This window comes from Numenius arquata, chromosome 5 (assembly GCF_964106895.1).
Source record: "Numenius arquata chromosome 5, bNumArq3.hap1.1, whole genome shotgun sequence".
NCBI classification, from domain to species: domain Eukaryota; kingdom Metazoa; phylum Chordata; class Aves; order Charadriiformes; family Scolopacidae; genus Numenius; species Numenius arquata.
In genome coordinates this window covers 11,320,071-11,334,005 of record NC_133580.1, presented here as the reverse complement: position 1 = coordinate 11,334,005, position 13,935 = coordinate 11,320,071, and the positions used below count along the sequence as shown (strand labels likewise).

General features: G+C 38.4%; 1 protein-coding gene across 2 annotated transcripts in view; it reads left to right on the top strand.

Annotated features, from left to right (window-relative positions):
- Positions 1–13,935, top strand: part of TENM1 (teneurin transmembrane protein 1) — a 249,015-nt gene that overhangs the window by 78,050 nt on the left and 157,030 nt on the right. For both annotated transcript variants that reach the window (XM_074147706.1, XM_074147705.1), the window contains exon 3: positions 12,125–12,365. In XM_074147706.1, the coding sequence (XP_074003807.1) occupies positions 12,125–12,365 (241 nt within the window). The remainder of the gene's footprint in view (positions 1–12,124; positions 12,366–13,935) is intronic.

Here is a 13,935-nt window from a genome sequence, read left to right as displayed (position 1 = left end):
GTCTTAATCGTCTTCAAAAAATTTTTCAATGAAAGTTGTGAAGTAGAATATAAGTGAAGTTGAAGGAAACAATCTTGTTTCCTGCAAGCTCTCTACCCTGGTCAACAGGAAACTAGTAAGGTTGTTGAAAAAAATATGTCCTACCATAATTCATCTAGTAATTGCAAATTATTTTGTGGGCCAGACTACTCTGAGGAGAGGATAGGATAGGAGGGGCCATGTGTACTTTGATTATTTATTTTTTTTAAAAAAAAGTTGTCAACAGTATTTCTTGAACAGTAATGAGCACATATAAACTGGCTGCTTGTCAATTTACCAACTGTGTTTAAAAGTAACCTCCACTAAGATGAAGTGGAAGTCTCTTTCTGACTTCAGAAAGAGTATGGATCATATTCCTAATTTATATAAGAAATTTGAATGTGTATGCAGTCATTCAGAAAGACGCAGATAAAAGCATTATCAATTTCACCAAAAGCTGTTCATTTTATTGGTTGGTAGTGTGCTTCTATATAAAGTTGGCTCTCTGGTATCCCAAATAGCTAGCAGAAAATTGTAGCAACATGCAGCTCTGCTCCCCCATACAGTCTACAGAGAAAGAAGAATCACTTTCAAATTAAATCTCAGAGAATACAGCAGAAATCATTCCTACAGAGCTAGTACAGGGGATGCAGATTTATAATCAGATGGAGCCCAGTGGTGAATTCTGGTTGAACTTTGTAGGTCAAGGGATATTTGTTCTGAACAATCAGGTTTGAGCAAGGTTGTCTTCTACTTCTCTGCTCCTGTAGAGCAAAGCCACCTCAAACCAGCATACCACCCAAATGGAGCCAGAGCTGCTGTGGTCCCCCTGGACCATCGCTGCACCACTACACCTCTTCCTCAGGAAGTCAGGGAAAAAGTCTAGAAGTAAACTTTTCTGTAAAATGCCCAAAACTACTTTAATAACAAATCAATACTATGATTGAAAGTAATGTTCAGCTTATTTCAGTGTGATGACTATGTGTTGTGCTCCCCTAAAACCTCCAGCTGAATGTGATGTTGAGCCCTCTCTAAGGCTTTATGCAGTACTCTTACAGACACTGTAGTCTGCTTAACTGGCTACAGTGTTTACACAAAATCTAGATGCAAAGTCTACTGTTAAGAAAAATATTTCTTAGTATTTATTTATAAAAAAATACTACATTAGTATTAATTTGATGAATTTGAGATAGATATGCACATAGAGTCACAGTTAAACTCTATGTATGTTTAATATCTGGATACATCTGACAGCTTTTTCTTCCCATCCACAAGTTTCTACATAACCACAGATAAAATAATTATTTTTTTTTAATACTCCCTATATTCATATAATAGTCACTGGAAATGTATGTAAAGATGTTCATATCAAGCAATTTAATGTCAAGGTGAAATCCATAATAAAAGCATGCTGTTTTATTGAATAAAACGGAGACCTTCATTTTCCTATATAAGCTATAAACATTTTCTTCAGAATATTACAAATATAGAAACTAGTCTATATTTCTCCTGGTGTTCCCTCATTAATATCTTTCTAAAAGGATTGTCTTAAAAATGAAGGAAATACATGGGTGTAGAGACAATTATTGAATGATACAGAAGAGCTTCAAGCTTCTACTTCTCTACATGGTATTGATCTTAAAGATGGATCTAGTATTTTCAATTATGCTCTGCAAAATAATGTCAGGGCTCTTGCTGGATGGCTGGATTTGACATGATAATCTGGAGTGCAGAGAATCAGGTGTCCTGAGCAAAACCTTTATAAATCCAGGTGAGAGAAGCTGGAGTGTGATTCATCCTTGAAGCCAGAAAGGCACTTCCACCTTGAAGTAAACTTAAAGTTTGCAATGCTGCCAACAACATGCTAGCTCTGTCTGAGTACAAATAGATAGGGAATATGCTTGGGATCTTGCCCCCGGTAATTTCAGGAATGCACATGAACATGCTCATCAGGGCTTGAGTTTGGGTCCTGAGGTAACCGGCAGGTTTAACTATGACCTAGGGCTTTTCATCTTTCATATTTCTGTAGAGCCACAGAACATTTTATATTTACAAAAATATGAATTAAAATGATCTCTCTCATGACTGGGCTTTAAGTTGAACAGGATTCTGTGCTTCATTCCACTGGTAGGACTCATGTCACTATCCCAGCCTTGAGAAGGCAAGCACTAAAATGGAAGAGTCTTCACCTCAGCCATTGCTGTGCAGTGAACTTGAATGCTGCAGGGTTTTACATTATTTGGGTCTGTAACAGGGCATGGCCTTCAAACAGTCTTTTTTCCTAAAGATGTTGCAAAGTAACAGGAACACGGATGAAGCAGGTAAGAGGCAAGCTGGGAACGTTATCAACCATAATATGTCCATATTCATGATATTTCCACTGAATTACTGGACTAAATACACTGTGTATTTCAGAATGATTTATAGTTGCTAATTCCATTACCCATAGATCCCTCCTAGAAAACTCTCACAGCTAATGAATTTAATGACACAAAGGCCAAAACTTGAATATATATATCATTCTGCCGAAACCCATCAATGACTGGGAAAACATTAATTTTTGAAGCCGTGGCTGCTTGCAACCTATTTTACCAATCATAAACAGCTCTTTAATCAAAATCTGTTCTCCTCTAAGGTCATCAAAATTTGCTGCCAGGCTACTTGTAACTGCCTGGCTTTTGTAAACCTGGATGATAGCCTTACTCTCTAAGCTATAATCTCTCCTGTTTTGTTCAGAGTTTTAGGATAGTGATTGTACTGTCCCCTGTGAGTTGCCACTGAGAGAAGTTACAACTCATGATATTGACTGAACCCACCACTTTTAAGTAATGGCAGGAATTACGCATTCTCCTGAAATATCACCTTTAAACTGGCTGGGAGCTGTCAGTCTCCACTTCTATCCTTTGAATGCTATGTGATGTTAATTGTACCAGCAGCTGCTTAATCTGCTAAACAAACCACCGGAAGCCTGAGCTGGTTGTTTAAGTTGTTCGCTCAGTCTCCATCATAATTGGGGTGCTGCTTTTCTTCTCCCTTCACGTTTTGTCCTTGTCCTCTGTGACTGAACCCCCAACAGGCCTGGCTTGTGTTGGAACAGACTGTAGTGATTTAAGAGGTGCCCTGTCTCAACTGGATGGGTGTTTGAGAGAGTCTGATGAATGTACCACCTGCAACAAAGGAGGTGGAAGGGAGCGGGTAGGATAGTTTAATTTCAAATTTGTTATATTAACTGACATAAATGTGAGCGTTTCACATAAATGGAATAATGTTTTCATGTAAATTTTATACACAGAATGTATTGGTATTAAACAGCTATATGAAGAAGTACTATAGAACAAAGCTATAATTCCAACAGTTCAGAAGAATAAGAGCACGTCAGGAGCTCTAGCTCTTCACTCCCCTTTGGCAATGTTTATTTAATATGATTGTGCATCAATGTGTTTATATCATCAGATGCTTCTGCATGGTAACATTTAAAACTTACATCTTATCCACAGCACACAGCATTATAACCTGAAACTCATTTCTGGTTACAAACTACAGCACAGAGAGTGGCATCTTACAGTGCAGTGTTTATGTCCAAAATTATTCTACTTCAGCAATCAGGCTCCCAAGTTAAAACACTGAGTGATGGAGTTAATTAAGGAGGAGTAGCGCTGTTGTAGCTCTAATGGTCTACAGATATAAGTCCCTCTCAGTGAGGCAAAGTTTGTCAGGAAATGTAATGTCTTTCATTGCACTAGCTGATATAGCTGGAGAAAAATATAGATAGCTTTGGGCCCACAAGCCCTTCATTTAGTTTGAGTATATTAACATTTCTATCATCAGAAACACTTTGCCATGCACACCTGAAAAAGAGAGTAGATCGGTCTTATTTCAAGAAGTAAAATTGACAAGTAAGTATACGGTACAAAGACGACAGATGCCAGACTTTTTTGAATCCTGAAAGGCAGAATATTATTAAATGCATCCTATCAGCAAAGTCAGAAAGGGTGCCCATGTGATAGTTCCCTAGTGATAAATCACTGCCTTTCCTTCTCTAATGAGTTGTAACCTCCGTTCTTTTGCCTGAAAAAGTCTCCCACATCTTCTTGCAGCTGAGTCAAGATACAGTTTGTTTGCAGAGACACTTCGGAGACACTTGATTTATTCTCCACAACACTATGAGATCTCCAGTATTTTTTTCACTTTTATCATGCTACTAATTGATGTCTTACCAGAAGTAGAGCCCAGCAGTGTTACCATTTTGACGTGCAACAGTAATGGCAAAAAAAAAAAAAAAAAAAAAGGCAAATGCAAAAGTCCCGCTAATGAAAATTCCTTAAGCTCTCTATTGCTAGAAGTTTTAAGGCGTTGATACTTAATATCATATGCAGGTAATAAAGTCCATTTATACTATTTGACTTGTGAAGATTTTTTAGTAGACTTTAAGTAATCCAGCATTTGTTTGTTAGAAATGGACCAAAAATGTAAACTAAAATAACAGATTTATACAAGCCTGGGATTTTCCCATCTAAATAAATACAGCGTCCAGAAGGAATTTTAGCTGGTTAGCACTATTTCACAAGTATTAAACAGAATTAAAGAAACAAAACATTTACTTCTGGAAAAACAACAGTGTTTTAAACAGGGACCTGATGGTGATGTTCCCATCATTCCTTTTGAGTCTGGTGTTCAAAACTGGGTAATTATGTTTTTGTAAAATTTCCTGGAATGATTTCCATTATGAGCGTTTACAAAATATGGTCACTCAGGTCTTGCAATACAAGTTTTCACTGTTAATGTAAAAATAGAAAAGGAAGTACTGCACAGCTATCATAAGTCCTTACTGTCCTTGTAGCTTATATGCAGAGTAGATTTTTTTCCTGCATAGTTGGATCATACAACATTCAATGTAAATGTTACTTGTGTTTTAAAGAGTTGAACTGCCATCACATTTCATTTTTAAATATGGCTAAACTTGGAAATGCTGAAGGAGAGATAAGTTTCTGTTAGGGTTAGGAAATTATTACAATTCTTATTTTACCAAATCTTTTTTTGTTAAAATGATCCGCATATTATGATGAGTTAGAAGCTGTTATCGTGTGTGTGTGTGTGTAATTGTAAGGGATTGAAGGAAATTGAACATATGTGATACTGAGAACATAAAGGGAACATTTAATGGGATCTGTATGAACAGATTGGACGGAGTGTTTAAGTATTATACATAATTTGTTTGACATCAATACATTACTATAATGTAAATCCAGCTGTATTTTATGCTCATTGACACCATTCAAAGTATGTGGCATAAGATCTCTGTTCATTTTTCTTTAGAAGTACTGTGTTTTCAGGACAGCCTAAATAATGACACATAGGATTCATGCTATTCTTAGATTGGCAGTATGGTATGAAATTATATACTGGGCTATTTGAGGGCACACCTGTACTGATAAATAAAGTGTCCGGAGCCCCTTGATGATCCCCAATGCTTAATTAGTCCCTCCCTCCCTCAGTTTCTTCTGGGCCATCCCAACCTGCTCACCAAGGAAAATTTGCTGCTGCGGGGGCAAGCTCAAAGCACCTTAGGCACATGTCAGTAGGCTGTGGTGAGAAGTAGTACTGGTCTCTGGAGGTCTCTAAATCTCTTTTACTTAGTATGTAAACTTTGAGTCCATATGACCTTTAGTTTATAAGCTTTCATTACATTATAAACTTTATTTTGCATAAAACCATATGGTTTGTGGAATTCTTTAGAGACGTTTGATATTTTATATTCTGGAAGATTTACTGCGTAGTAAGGCTGAGAAAAAATTATACACAGCAAAACAACTGGTTAGATACTTATATATCCTAGTGTTTTGACAAATTTCATGAAGCAAAGGATTTTGCAAGTAAGGTAGACCAACTAAACGTTGAGCTACATCAGAAGGAGCAAGTGTGGAATGAGTTATCAAAACAACATAAATTTATGCATCAATAGAGCAATTTCATAAACAATAGTTTTTTCATATTCACCTTTTCTCAGAATATGTGACAGCAAAAATCAAAGGAATTCCGAGATAGGTAAAAAGTAATTAAGAGCATAGTAAGGTCTTTGGTGCATACATAGAAAAAGAACAATGTAGAATGGAAAGAAAGGGTGTCAAGACTTACGAAATATCAGTAAGTACATTAACAGGTAGCAGAGCCAGCACTCTGCAATGGTACATCTAATTCTTAGTTTGTTTCCTTCGACCCAGCGCATAAATCTCATTGTAAAATTGAGAATTTTTATTCCATGCTTTTTAGCTCTAGTCTTAAGTGTTCAGATTCTCTGTCTTCCCTGCACTGAATCTTTCCCAGTTCTTCAGTGCCCATTTATTTAAGTTTGGCACCATGCTCTGGGCATAATCCTTAAGTTCTGTTAGATGGTGTCAGACACATCTCCCTGCATGATGCAGATTTACCTATTCCAAGGCTCTGTTTGGATAAATAGCATTATGCTCCATCTCTGCTTGAGAAAAAATTGCAGATTGGTTTGTAACTGGGCAGTAGTATAGCTGTAGAACTTTTAAATAAACTGAACCAAGCTCTCTGAACATATGATGCAATTTTGTTCGTTAAATAACAGATTGCAAGCTAATTCATACTCAGCTGAGACATGTCTGGTTAAAAGTAAAACAAATCCAAACATACCAATAAATAATGAATTTAGGAACTAAAAAAATGAAAATATATCAAAAGCACTAGAGGTTGGATGCAAACCTTTTAAGGTTCATTACTTTTTAATATATTCTCTCTGATATACTTCACTTAGTAATGATACAGGTTATTGTAGTCTTGTCAGTAAATGATAAAACAGTTCAATTATCCCTTCATTCTATATGAATCCAAAATGTAAAGAATACTTCCAAACTGTCAGAAAAATACTTCAGCAAAGGCCTCGCTTATTTTCAAAACTAATTTTGAAAAACTAGATGCTTACTAGTTGATAAAGCTGCTTGTTTGTTTTTTGTCAGTCTATAAAGCAATTTAGCTACATGTTTATGATTACAGAGGCATTTTAGCCTGACTCTTAAGGAAAATGAGTTTATGATAATGCTGCTCTTGTCCATTGGTCTGTGGCTCCAATAACTTTTGAGCAGGACAGCATTTAAGCAACATGGCAGAGTAAGGGAAGCATCAAAATTAAGTACCTTTCCACTTTCTAAAAAGTAGAAGCCTAGTAGAAAAGGCAAATTTGAATTATTATACCTCCTGAAGAAAGAAGCAGTAGCAGTAGAACTCAGCAGCTGTTAATGTCTGTGCTCCATAACTGTAGGATGCCGAGCTCCATTATGCAATTGCTGCAGAGCAGTGTGTGTTCGATACTTGATCAAGAGCCATCCGAAAGAATGAGTCAGAACCAGAGAAGAAGAAACATTCAGGACAGAAGCAGAATTCTTCCCTTCAAACCTCAAAGAAAGGAGAGGAAGTGGAAGTCCATCAAACTAGCAGAATTAGAAGGAAAGTTTTTGTTTATACCTGGCATCCGTACAGAAGTTTCTCTTTTGGAGTGAGTGCATGGAGTTCGGGAAGTGTCTCAAAATCAAAAAGCTAAACAGATCAACATTGGTATTGAAGAATGAAAGCAAAAACCCTAAAAATAAAAAAAAAAAGGGGGGGGAGAAAAGTTTTAAGTGGAGTTTGTGGAGTGGATGGGGAGTGTGCGAGTTAAAGCAAAGCAGATCCAATATACAGTAAAGACACAGAATGTTATATAGATCTTAGAATTATAGAATCATAGAATGGTTAGATTTGGAAGGCACCTTAAAGATCATCTAGTTCCAACCGCCCTGCCATGAGCAGGGACACCTCCACTAGAGCAGGTTGCTCAAAGCCCCATCGAGCCTGGCCTTAAACACTTCCAGGGATGGGGCATCCACAACTTCCCTGGGCAACCTGTTCCAGTGCTTCACCACCCTCACAGTAAAGAATTTCCTCCTAATATCTAATCTAAATCTCTCCTCTTCCAATTTAAAACCATTACCCCTTGTCCTGTCACTACATCTCCTGACAAAGAGTCCCTCTCCGGCTCTCCTGTAGGCTCCCTTCAGATATTGGAAGGCTGAACAACCCCAGCTCTCTCAGCCTGTCTTCATAGGGGAGGTGCTCCATCCCTCTGATCATCTTTGTGGCCCTCTGCTGGACCTGTTCCAACAGGTCCATGTCCTTCCTGTGTTGAGGATTCCAAAGCTGGACACAGTATTCCAGGTGGGGTCTCACAAGCACAGAGTAGAGGGGTAGAATCACCTCCCATGACCTGCTGGCCACACTTCTGTTGATGCAGCCCAGGATGCAGTTGGCTTTCTGGGCTGCCAGCGCACATTGCTGGCTCATGTTGAGCTTCTCATCCACCAACACCCCCAAGTCCTCCTCCTCAGGGCTGCTCTCCAGCCATTCTCCACCCAACCTGTATTTGTGCCTGGGATTGCCACGTCCCAGGTGCAAGACCCTGCGCTTGGCTTGGTTGAACTTCATGCGATTTGCACAAGCCCATCTCTCAAGCCTGTCCAGGTCCCTCTGGATGGCATCCCTTCCCTCCACCGTGTCGACCACGCCACTGAGCTTAGTGTTGTCGGCAAACTTGCTGAGGGTGCATTCTATCCCACTGTCCATGTCTCCGACAAAGATGTTGAACAGCACTTGTCCCAGTACCGACCCCTGAGGAACTCCACTCGTCACTGGCCACCAATTGGACATTGAACCATTGACCACAACCCTTTGAGTGTAGCCATTCAGCCAGTTCCTTATCCACCGAGTGGTCCATCCATCGAACCCATGACTTTCCAATTTTGAGACCAGGATGTCATGCGGGACAGTGTCAAACGCTTTGCATAAGTCCAGGTAGATGACATCTGTTGCTCTGCCCTTGTCCACCAAGTCTGTGGCAGTATTGTAATTGTAGTATCGTGGCAGTACCTTTTCGGGAAACATCACAGTTCTAGATGTGTTCTGCTGAAATGAGAGTACTATTTAAAAATAATGAATTTGCAGGGGAAAGAATTTAGACATTTTCTAAACAGCCCCTTCTGTCTGTAAAAAAAAATATGGGCTAAATGCAAGTGCAGATGAGAAGGCCAATAGTGAGGGCCAAGAGCACCTCTTCTGGCTTGGATGCTCCTCAGATGAAAATCTGATTTGAAGCAAATTATTGTAAATGTAAATTTTGAGCTGAAATCATGTTTTATAGTTACATTTTTAAATTAATGCAAGCTTATACCATGTCAATGAATACATTGAAAACAAGTAATACTGTATTTGCTCATCATACATAGACTTCTTGAGGTAAAAAAAAAAAAATTAAAAATCTGAACATTGTTAGCAACCATTAAAAATAAAAACAGGAGTTATGTATGCTGAACAATAGCAACAGGATTAAAATTCATAGCTAATCTAATTTCTATATCATTCCCATATGTTTTGAAATCTTCTTGGCTTTAGACAAATTATCTTGTGTAATACCACTTCTTAGGTATTTAAATGATTTTGCATTAAGTTACTTTACAGATTCTACTGTTTATTCAGAGTTGTGAAGAATTGTAAGCATGCACATTTAGACATAATATCCCAAACAAGATTTTTTTGGGTATCAAAATAAAGTAATGAGGTGTAGACTTAGTTTCAAGCAAAATAAAAATAACTGCCAAATTCGAAAGTCTGTAGAAACTAATTGGGAACTCAGGCTGATTCTCAGCATGATGAATTTGTATTGCTTCGCTGAAGTGAAGGTCTGATGCAGAAGAGTTGTCTTTAAATCACAAAAATACTTCAGAATCTGAAGTGAGGTTTTCTGTGATGCCAGTAGCTGGACGAATGGGTGACAAGTGTGATAATTAAAAAGGAATCCCCGAGGAAATCTGATGCATTAATACATTGTAATAAATTGCCCTGGGAGATGTAAGGTACCCTACCCACCAGAAATACTATATGGTTCACAAAGCAGAACCAGTCTATTGCACGGAACAAACTCAACTATTTGTCAGATAATTGTGTGCTATTGACAGGATAGGGAAAGTACAGATAAAAGGGGAAGAAAGGAACTGAAAGATGTGTTGCCATATAGATGATACATTTTTTCCCCATTTACCTAGAGAAGCAGTCATCATCTTGGCTGCTCAGCATTTACTGCATACCTTTTAATGTATCTTGTAGAGTCTAACTGCATGTCCTGGCAAAGATCTGCAATTTTCAAACAGGACAGTCGCACAACCATTAAAATACCTTGTCATGCAAATTATAGGATGTATAATAATCCTGTAAATTTTCTGTTGAGTGGATTTAAGATTGGTACCACTAAGTAAGGGAATGTCATTGATCAAATGCTTGAGGATGCTGGACATCAAATATTATGTCCAAAATTTGGGTAGCTTTCAATTCTAAAATAGCAGGATACAGGATTTACTGAGATTAATTATTGTATGAAAGTGCCTTAGCAGATTATTTCAAAGCTCTGGACTGTTAACTCCAGTGATTTAATTTACTGAGGTCTCCAATTTTCTAATATGCTTAGAAATGCTTTTCTGGTATATGCAAACTAATATTACAGCGTAAACCTTAATGCAACTGTAAGAATGCTGCCTTGATAAAAGATCAATGAAATTAAAAGGATTAAGCCTGGGCCAAATCCATGACAGCTTTGCTTACCACAGCATAGAAGAGCTTATGTGGAGCACTAAACAACCTTGTTTCTCCAGTTGGGGTAAATTGTGACTGTCACAGAGGAAGAAGTACCTTTTTTTTCCACCAGCTGTTCCAAGAAGGGAAGGGGCACGCTTTCATCTTTCACCTTGAAAATACATCATGTCATAATTTGAAGAAAGCACGTGTGGTAAATGGATGGCAACAACAGTGCCTTGCAGGGGATTTTTGCAGGTTCGTCAGAGCTCCGCTTCAGCTGCTTTTGTGCAAATTTAACTGGACATCTACTAAAGTAAAAGGGAGAGTGAGGGTGAGTATAGAAATGGGACAGAGCTGCATTGTACACTGAGGTAAATTAGCTGGAAGACTTTCAGGTTAACAGCTTCTTAGTTCACCCAATCTGGCAGCAATTTTTATCAGCATCTTCTTTGCAAAGGATTTGTTATTGTTCTTTTTAAAAGGAATTTCTTGCCTCAGTTCTCCGTAGCTGTGTTTCTTGCTGTACTGAGTCTTCAGAGACTCTTGTAGCAAGTAGAGAAAACAAGATTTTATTGCCCCTTCAAAGTACTGTTACACCATATTTGTATCTTTGTTGTCTTTTGCAGGAGGATTCAAGCTCACTGGCACAGACTGTGCCACCTTAGAACCACGCAGCACTGACAGCTCAGGGCAGGACCTCTGCAGCTACAGCGTCCTCCTCGGAGGGTCTCTAGGGCAGTGGCAGCAGAGGCAGCAGGGCCTTGGGTACCCAGCACACACATCTTTCACTCCTCTTTCACAGCCTGGTCCAGGGGCTGTGAGCTCCTTCCCAGCTCATCTGCCTTTAGCTGCCACAGAACCTTTTCTCTGGATATCTGGATCGTTAGTGCTTCAGATAGTCTTTAGGAGGGCCTTATCCCAGGTCTCATCTAACAAATGCAGTAACAGACTCATAGAAATGTGTTAACCTTGTTTTATGAAAGGTGTTTGTTAGGCGGTAGGAATTATTCAATTATTTTCTCTCTCGATTTGAAGCACAAGACTAATTCTTATACTGTGTCTATTTCTTTCACAGACGTTCTTAAATGAGATTTATACCTCATGAAATCAGTTGGTATCTGTACTGCAATTGTGTCAACTTGATTTATTTGTTCTTTACCCTTCTCCCCAAAAAATCCTATGAAAAATTAAGTGAATGTTATTTCTTTTTCTATTTTTTCTTTTTGTCTTTTGGGTTTTTTTGTTGAACTACTGAACTACAGTGCTGGAAGGGGTGTGTCTGTGTCTGATATTCTCCATTTCAGTGGTGTAATATATCTTAAATTATTTCATATGTTGCAACAACATTTTACAGGCAACTGGGTTAGCAACATGATAAAGCACAATGCTTTAATCCCAATAAATATTCTGTCATGCTCATGCTCTCTTGATCTTTTTAAAACAATAACGCTCTGTGGGTTTGTTTGCTTTTTCTTTGTTGTTTCAGATATGCCAGGTAGCCCACACAACCAGTTCACCTTCAGACCCCTCCCGCCACCACCTCCACCACCGCACGCCTGCACCTGTGCCAGAAAACCACCTCCAACAGCTGATTCTCTCCAGAGAAGATCGATGACCACCCGCAGCCAGCCCAGTCCAGCTGCCCCGACTCCCCCCACCAGTACACAAGATTCAGTGCATCTCCATAACAGCTGGGTCTTGAACAGCAACATACCACTGGAAACCAGGTACAGACCAACCTGTTGTACGCTACATATCCCAAATGTTAAAAAAAAAAAAAAAAATATATATATATATATATATAAAAAATGGGGAGGTGGCCTGACGTTGACATGAGGTGGTGATGGGGAATTACAAGTTTGTCATTCGGGACATGCTGATGCATTTTGATTTGAGGCCATGTCATGTAGCCATGTGAGGCCTTATTTACTTGGTGCTTCTAGATCATTAGCGCACATAAAAGCACGTGTTTTGCAACGTTTTGGAAGACATTGATTTCCTTAAGGTGTGGAGATTACACAGGTATTTTAGAATTGTGTGCAGGCAGGATTTGTGGTTGTGTGCTTGTCTCACCCTCCCACATTCTCCCAGGGCCATTTTATAAACAGCAGGTAGAAGTTTTGTTTAATCGGTGTACTCTGGCACTTCTGGAGTCAGTCAGTAGCTTTCCTGTGGATAAGACAGGAAATAATACTAAAATAATATTTTTCTCAATGCGTATTTAAACACTTTATTGCATATATACACAAAGAATATAATTTATAATCATTTGGTAATGGAGAAAGGATACAGGCCCAAGACAGGTATTGAGCGTGAAGAGCCTTACCTGCAGCAGCTGGGGAAGGCAGGGTTCAACTTCAGGATCATTCACAACTTACACAAGTAACCTACTCTGAAAAATGATTGAAAGTAAATACATTCTGTATTCAGCAAACTTGTGTTTCAGTACCCAGAATTCTGCCACTGAGGTAAATGCACAGTTTCCTCTATTGTTTTACCTTTAATAAGCTTTTTTGGTTCCTGGTAAGTATTAGCTAATTTGATGGCTTTCAGCTAGAGCAGTGTTTGCTGAGTTGATGCTTAAAACAAGCCCTTGATTTTCTACAACCTTCTTCCTCTTCATTGTCAACAGAGCACCAAGAAGTTTTGACTAGGGTTTCCTTTGGGTTTTGGCGTTTTAAAACATGTGAAGTGCATGACTCTCTGTGAAAGTTGTGTTTGGTGAAACAGATGAATGTCTGACATCCAAATAGTCTGATACAGAGAATACAAGGTATTATGCATGGAAATGTTTTCATTTTAATACACAACTTATCACTGAAACCTAAATTTTATTATTCTGTAAGATTTTTTATTTTATTTTATTACAAAACTTAATTTTCCTATACATCTTTATACACTTAACTGCTGCTAATCAGAAGCGTCAAATTAAGTTGTTCTTCTCTGAAAGGCTGTTAGGTTGGGATTGAAGAGTAAGCTGATTCATTGTGAAATAAAACTTTCCTTATTTGCCTTAAGGACAAATCACAAAAAGAATCAATAGAGATGGAAACTTTTCTCCAAAAGCAAACGTAAACAAAATTTTAGTTCAGCTAGTCCTTCTAGAGCTAGAAGCTTCTGTTTACACAATCTTTATAAAGATAAACCTCTGTCATTTCTTGTGTAACAAGCTTATGTATCTATGCCTTCTGCTGCAAAGAAGGGCTGATCCCTGGGCATTCTGTACCCATTAAGTACCTTTTGGTGCTCTTCAATTAACAGTTACGTAGATCTTGTTTAGCCTTTCCTGCGTCCTTG